General features: G+C 49.3%; 1 protein-coding gene across 1 annotated transcript; it reads left to right on the forward strand.

The window, feature by feature from the left end:
• The first annotated feature begins 473 nt into the window (after positions 1–473).
• On the forward strand, positions 474–4,970 carry LOC100018399 (serine protease 33-like). Its single transcript, XM_056806286.1, has 6 exons — positions 474–675; positions 1,139–1,203; positions 1,776–2,113; positions 3,063–3,334; positions 3,672–3,841; positions 4,401–4,970. The coding sequence occupies exons 1-6, from the start codon at positions 624–626 to the stop codon at positions 4,635–4,637; spliced, it is 1,134 nt and encodes a 377-aa protein (XP_056662264.1). The 5' UTR covers positions 474–623; the 3' UTR covers positions 4,638–4,970.
• Positions 4,971–6,844: the final 1,874 nt, after the last annotated feature.

Here is a 6,844-nt window from a genome sequence, read left to right on the forward strand (position 1 = left end):
TTCCCCTAGGCTTGCTGCCCTCTCAGAACACAGGACATCTGACTCTCCAGACCTCAACCCACCCCTTCCCAGGCCAACATCCTCCCTAAACACCAGTGTCCTGAATGGGAGAAGCAGCTCCTTTCCGGAAACCCAGGTGTCCTGTTCCCTACCTTGCACACTCACAAATAAGCTTCTGAAAGCATCTTTGTTTCTTTAACCTCAGAGGATACCACTCCAAGCACGACCAGTCCCCTTTAATTGCTTCCATCTTCCCCAGCCTCCTCCCCTCTGGAGCACTTTAAACTCTCCCCCAACCAGTACCACCCCCTTCAATGTCTTCCATAAAGTCGCTGAGTAGAGTCCAGTCCAAGAGATGAGAAGGGAGGGATGCTGCATTCCTGGGTCCCAGAAAAGCTGTAAGGACTGAAGAATCCAGAACCCTGGGTTCTAGGAGACAATAGCAAATAGAGTGCTGAGCTGGGACCCTCAAAGACAGGAGGTGACAAGGAATGGGGGTTGCTGACCAAAGGGTGGGGGCCAAGGCTTCTGAAGTCACTTAACCTTCTCCTCCACCCCTCTTTAGAGTTATCCTTCCTATCTTCTTGGCTCTGTCCCTTTCCCTCAGGACCCAGTGAGAAAGAATGAGGGAGTATTCATGCCTCCAGGGCCCTCTGCTGCTACTGCTATTACTAGGTAAGTGAGGAGAGATGGGGTAGACTGTAGAGACAGTGATTACAGGTGGGAAAAAGAACAAATACTGAGGAACACTAATTCTTAGCTTACTGAGCTATTTCTCTCCCCTCCCAGAATTCCTATTCTGCCTCTTCCCCTTCGATTTCCTTCTTCTCTGATTTATTCTTTTCCACCATTCTGACACCTCTGCATCCCTAAAGGATAGAGGAGGTTTCCCTTCTGAGATCCTCTTCTCTAGAGGCTCCCCTGCAACCCAAACATATCAGAAGACACTGGCTCCCCGTTCTAGAACACAGATATTTTCTTTTCTGCTTTCTCATTACCAGCCTGATTATCAAGACCCAGACCCCAAGCATCTGCAGATACATGTTGCATCCATGTAGTACCACTCATTTCTCTATTATTCACATTCACCTCCACCCATTCTAGACTTGAATTCCCCTTTTCTGCTCCAGCTCTACAGGATACAAGAGAACTAACATTACCATTCCCCTTATGTTCTCCAAGCTCAGTTATCAGATTCCTACTGTCTCTAAGTCCTACCTTACTTTATTTCCCATCCCCAGTAATTTTACACCTAGAACCAGTATCCAGCCTCATCTCTTAATTTTCTCTGTGGAGCATCTGTGGTGTAATAGCAACCTCAGTTTGAATTCTGGCTCTGACACTTAATAACTGAATAAACTTAGACAAATTCCTTATTTGAGGCAATTAAAACACCCTCATTTTACAAAGGAGGAAACTGAGGCCTGGGGGTGAAAACAAATTTGCCCAAGATTATCCAAGAAGTAAGTAACTGAGCTTGGATTCCTGACTGGTTCTGCAGACACTAAAATCAGTAGTCATTTCATTAAACAACATGTCCTCTCTTAGCCTGCATTTTCTCATCTGTAAAATGGAGAAAATAATGTCTGCCTCCTTCCCAAAGTTTTATGAGGTTCAAATGAAATGATTTATATAAAGCACCTTCTACTGAGCTACATAAAAGTCAGCTATAATTATTATTCCTTCTCCAGGAGCTGCAGAGACACAGATGTCTCCAGGTACAACCCCTCCCCAGGGTGTCTACCCACTTGGCACTGGGGTGACCTGTTTCCCAGCCTCTCTACCCTGCCCTTCACAGACGGAACTTTGGCATCTTGTCTCCTCTCAGCCTGTCATCACCCCATTCCCAGAACCAGAAGTGTCCCATCTTCCTGGTCCTCTTTACCACCACCCCCCCTTCACAAGGCCTTGGTGCTGTGTTTCACCAGGTCTGCCCATATGTTTCCCCAGGCTGTGGGCAGCCACGGATGTCTAACCGAATCGTGGGCGGGAGGGATGCCCGGGAGGGGGAATGGCCATGGCAAGCCAGCTTGCAGTACCAGCGGTCCCATGTGTGCGGGGCCTCGCTCATCTCTCGACAGTGGGTGCTGACAGCAGCTCACTGCTTCCCAAGGTTTGAAGATTAAATAATCCTCCAGGACTCTTGTGTTTGGGGAAGGAACCAAAGAGAAAGATCTAGGTAGGACAGAGACTGGAAGGGAATGGATGCCTGGGTCTGAGGGCAAAAGAACCTGATGCCTGAGAGATTGGGGAATGGGGGTGCCCGTGAGGGTGGACAAAAGTGGATGTCTGGGTGGCTGGAAAGAAATGGGGTCCCTAGGAATTCTAAATCCTGGATCTGGGACTCCCATTTTGGACTAGGGGATGGGAAGAACAGGGCACCTAAGTCTGGGACAGTAAGAGCTTGGAAGCCTCCAAAAAGAAGCCTAAGAAGGGGATCTTCAGAGAAGGGAAGGAGGGATGCCTGGGTCCCACTAAGAAAGCATTTGCAGTATAGGATCAGTTGGCCTGGTTGCAGGGTGTTTGGAACACTAATTTTGGAGTCAGAGCACCTAAGTTCAAATCCAACTCCACCTGGGGCCTGGCTGCTCTTGGGTAACTCGATTTGCTGCTCTGAATCTCTTCTGTAAAATGGGAGGTTGGGTGACATAACCTCTGAGATCCTTCCAGCAGTAAACGCTCTGGAGGATAAAAACGCTTTCGCTCCGACCTCTATAGAAGTGAGACATCTGACACCTCTGCCGGGCTGAACCGTGAAGACCACAGGGCAAGGAGCTGCCAGCAGAAAGACAGCAGCAGCTGGTGCCCTGCACTACGTGGAAGCTGGGGGAGGAGGGGGCAGGGCTGGGGGCGCCACGAGAGGGCGGGGACGCGGACTAGTTTGAGTAGAGCTCCTGCGGACCAAACTCGGACCTCGGGGAGAACCTGAGCAAGCGGGTTGTTGGAAGAAGTTACTGAGCATCCCTAAGGGCTACGTTTCCTCCTTTCCCCAGCCCTGGGCTGGAGACTAATCCTCCCCGTCTGGCTCCTCCCCAGCCTCTCGCTGGCTCTCTCTCCCCCAGACCCGTGAAGCTGTCAGACTACCGCATCCGACTAGGGGAGTTCCGCCTGGCCCGGCCTTCACCCCAAGCCCTCTCCTCGCAACTGCTGCGGGTAGTGCTCAACGCCAACTTCACGGAAGAAGGGGCCCAAGGCGACATCGCGCTGGTCCAGCTCCGCCGCCCAGTGTCATTCAGTGCACGTGTCCGACCCGTCTGCCTACCTGCACCTGGAGCCTTCCCAACCCCCGGAACCCGGTGCTGGGTCACTGGCTGGGGCAGCCTCCGACAGGGAGGTGAGTCGAGTGGGAGGGCCAGAAGAATCCTCTCCCAGTGGAGAAACTCTGCATCCCGCCCCACCCACTTAGCCCAAAGGAGGGGCAGGGGGCAGGGGGATCCCTACCTATCTCCTCGCAGCCAATGAGCCCAGGAGGGCGCCACCTCCTCATTCTCCATCGACCCCACAGTCCTTTCCCCACCAGTCGGGGATCCCGCTGTACCCCTATCCCCTCCGACAGATTTCTGTTGCTGTCTCTCCTTCCCCTACCGTTGCTAGGGAAGTATTTCTGAGAATCTGCTATTCCTCTCCATGCCCCAGGGCTGCCCCATCCCTGTCCTGTCCTGTTCCCGCAGTGCCACTGCCTGGCTCCAGGCCCCTGCAGGGTGTCCAGGTCCCGCTGATAGACAGATGGACCTGTGACCGGCTCTACCATGTGGACTCCAACATCCCCCTCACCGAGCCCATTGTCTTGCCTGGTACCCTGTGCGCAGGCTATGCCAGGGGCAGCAGAGATGCCTGCCAGGTGAGGCCCCACCCCCTGGACCCTAGGATCACCCTCTTCCAAGCTGTGCCATCCCAGGGAGATGGGACTCCTCCCTCCCCGACCTCAAAGTGGGGATGAAACTGTTGAGAACCCCTGCCAAGGGACCTTCACTGACTAGAGCACTAGGAAAAGTATGGCTGGTGTAGCCATGGCCAGGGGCTAAATGACAGCAGGAGGTTGGGAGGACCTCAGACCTGGGTCAGAGAATGTTGGAAATCATTCCAAGGTTTATCTGAGCCTTCTTCAGCAAGACTGACTGACTTGGGAAAGGAGCCATGGCTCAGGTAGCCTGACCCTTTCCATCCCCCACACATAAGTGGACAGGATGCAGTGGGGATCTCAGCTGTAGCAGCCCTAAGACCTGACACATGGATTCCAAGATGGAAGAAAGGGCTGGCAAGCTAAGAAGGGAAGAAAGATGGTACAATTATTGGGCTGACCTTTGAGAGCTGGGAGCTAGATCAGCAATAGTCTATATTCTAAGAAGGGCACCTGGGGTGGAGAACTCCAGGAGAACTGAGCTGTTGTCTTCCCTCAGGGAGACTCTGGGGGCCCCCTGGTATGCATCCAGTCTGGTCGATGGGTCCTTGAAGGTGTGGTGAGTTGGGGCAAGGGATGTGCTCTGCCCAACCGTCCAGGTGTCTACACCAGTGTGGCCTACTACTGGCCCTGGATCCAGGCTCACTTAAGCACCTGGGCCCCACATGTCAACCCCCAAGAGCCCAGTCATCCCAGATCCCACCAACTCTTGCCATTATTCCTTTCTGGCTTCTGAAAATGGGTAACTCAGTTCAGTGTGTTGGGAAAGAGACAGGAGAAGGGAAGAGAGACTCAGTATTTGCATGGAAAATTGAGTAATGGTTCTTTCAGGGAGAAACAGGAATAAGTGTCTGGGTCCCTTCCCCCACTCCTTTCCCAACAACCTCAAGAGGTCATTTCACCCCAGAATCCTCCTACTTCTAGAATTGCTTCTCCTGTTTAGTTCTACTCTGGGAGACGCTGGGCCTCCTAATTTTAACCTCTGGGAAACACTGGGCCTCCTAAACGCTAGGCCTCCTAATTTTAACCTAACGTACCTAATAACATTGAATAAACTGTGGTTTGATGAGTGGTATGAACTCTTCTATTCATCTTCCCTTTCCTTCCTTCACATTCATCTCCTCCTCAAAAAAAAAAAAGCATGTAAAAGTCAAAGATAGCAAAAGCAAACACTGATATGTCTCCACCAGAGCCATGCAAAGGGTGAGGATGATATGACTATGGCAAGGAGCAAAGTACAAAAATATTCTCCATTAGCTAACCCAGAGCCAATGCACAAGTGAGGGAACAGGATGGTATCGTGAAGTAAAATTTAGAGTGGGACTTAGCAGACCTAGGTTCTAGTCCCAATTTTGCCACTGTGTGACCTTAGGCAAGTCACTTTTCCTGGACCTCAATTCCTCCATCTGTAAAAAGGGTTGGGCCAAATAATCTTCTAAGGTTTCTTTCACCTCTAATAGTTTGTTTCAAGTTCCCCTCAAATTCTAGTAGTCTATAATCAGTTTACCTTTTTTCCAGTGAAGAAATCAAGGAGCCATTCTAGGACCACAGGAATACAACATACACACAGAGCCTTGCCCACTCCCCCACACCTCCTATAGAATCATAGACTCTTAGAGCTAAGGAGGATCATAGCATAATGAAGGCCATAGTCAAGTCAAGAACATTTATTAAGTACCTTTTATGTGCCAGACTAAGCAAGAGGGAGAGAGGGGATACCAAGAAAGGTAAAAACATTCCCTGCCCTCAAGGAGGTCACAATCTAAGGAGGGAGGCAACAGACAAATATATACAGACAAGATACATACATACATATACATATATATACATATAATTTAGAAACCACTTCAGAGAAAAAGCTACTGGCGCAAGGAAGATTCAGACTTTTAGCAGAAGGTGGAATTTTAGCTGGGACTTAAAGGAAGCCAGAGAGGCCAGAAAACAAAAAGGAGGTGAGAGAGAATTCCAAGCATGAGAGAGCCCGTCAAAACATGGAGTAGATAGATGGAGGTTTTATGAAAGGAACATGTAAGAAAGTTTGAGTTACTGAATCAAAGAGTATGTGGAAGGTAGTAAAGTATAAGAAGGGGGGGGGGGGACAGACAGCTGGGTAGTTCAGTGGGTTGAGAGTCAGACCTAGAGATGGGAGGTCCTGGGTTCAAATGTGGCCTTAGCTACTTCCTAGCTGTGTGACCCTGGGCAAGTCACTTGACCCCCATTGCCTAGACCTTATTGCTCTTCTGCCTGGGAGCCAATACACAGTATTGATTACAAGATGGAAGGTAAGGGTTTTCAATAAAAATTAAATTTTTAAAAGTCTGGAAAGGTAGGAAGGAGAGAAGGCACAAAAGGTTTTAAAAGTCAAAGGAATTTATATTATTCGATCCATCCTCTAGGCAAACAGGAACTATTAGAATTTACTGAATAGGTGAGTTGAGACATGGCTAGACCTATACTTTAGAAAGGTCTCTTCTGGGTTTTTGCAACCATATGGGAGCTTTGGGGACTGCTTCAGGCCAGGTATTGACTCAACACTGAATTTCATTTTCTGTTATAAGGCAAACTCCGGAGTGATTACTTCTGCCATTTACCAGTCACATCGACTTCACATGGGCCCTTGGCTGCCTTTTCTTCTTTGCATTTGATTCCCTCAATAGGTGAATATTAGCCTTGGTATGGACAGTTCCAGGTTTGGATCTCTAGTGATCTCAAGTAGTCTTAGATGTCCATAGGTCTTGGGTCCAAGGAATGTAGTGGGCTGACATAATTAACGTCTCCAACGAAAGAGGATTGGACCAAGACTGACCACTTTATTAGCAGTCAGTTTACCTGGAATGGTTTAAACAATGTAGGCTAGAATTGTAGTTAAAATTTGTTTTTGTCAAATACATAGTTTTAAATGCTCCTTAAGCATTCCTTTCGTGTGTAGGAAATGCCTGTTCA

The sequence above is a fragment of the Monodelphis domestica genome, chromosome 7 (assembly GCF_027887165.1).
Source record: "Monodelphis domestica isolate mMonDom1 chromosome 7, mMonDom1.pri, whole genome shotgun sequence".
NCBI classification, from domain to species: domain Eukaryota; kingdom Metazoa; phylum Chordata; class Mammalia; order Didelphimorphia; family Didelphidae; genus Monodelphis; species Monodelphis domestica.

What these genes read in the sequence shown, in the direction of transcription:
- LOC100018399 (XM_056806286.1), top strand. Translation starts at nt 624, where the DNA reads ATGAGGGAGTATTCATGCCTCCAGGGCCCTCTGCTGCTACTGCTATTA. An exon ending in TCAGTTATCAGATTCCTACT is followed by an intron (nt 1,204 to 1,775) that starts GTCTCTAAGTCC and finishes CCTGTTTCCCAG; the next exon opens with CCTCTCTACCCTGCCCTTCA. An exon ending in GCAGCAGAGATGCCTGCCAG is followed by an intron (nt 3,842 to 4,400) that starts GTGAGGCCCCAC and finishes GTCTTCCCTCAG; the next exon opens with GGAGACTCTGGGGGCCCCCT.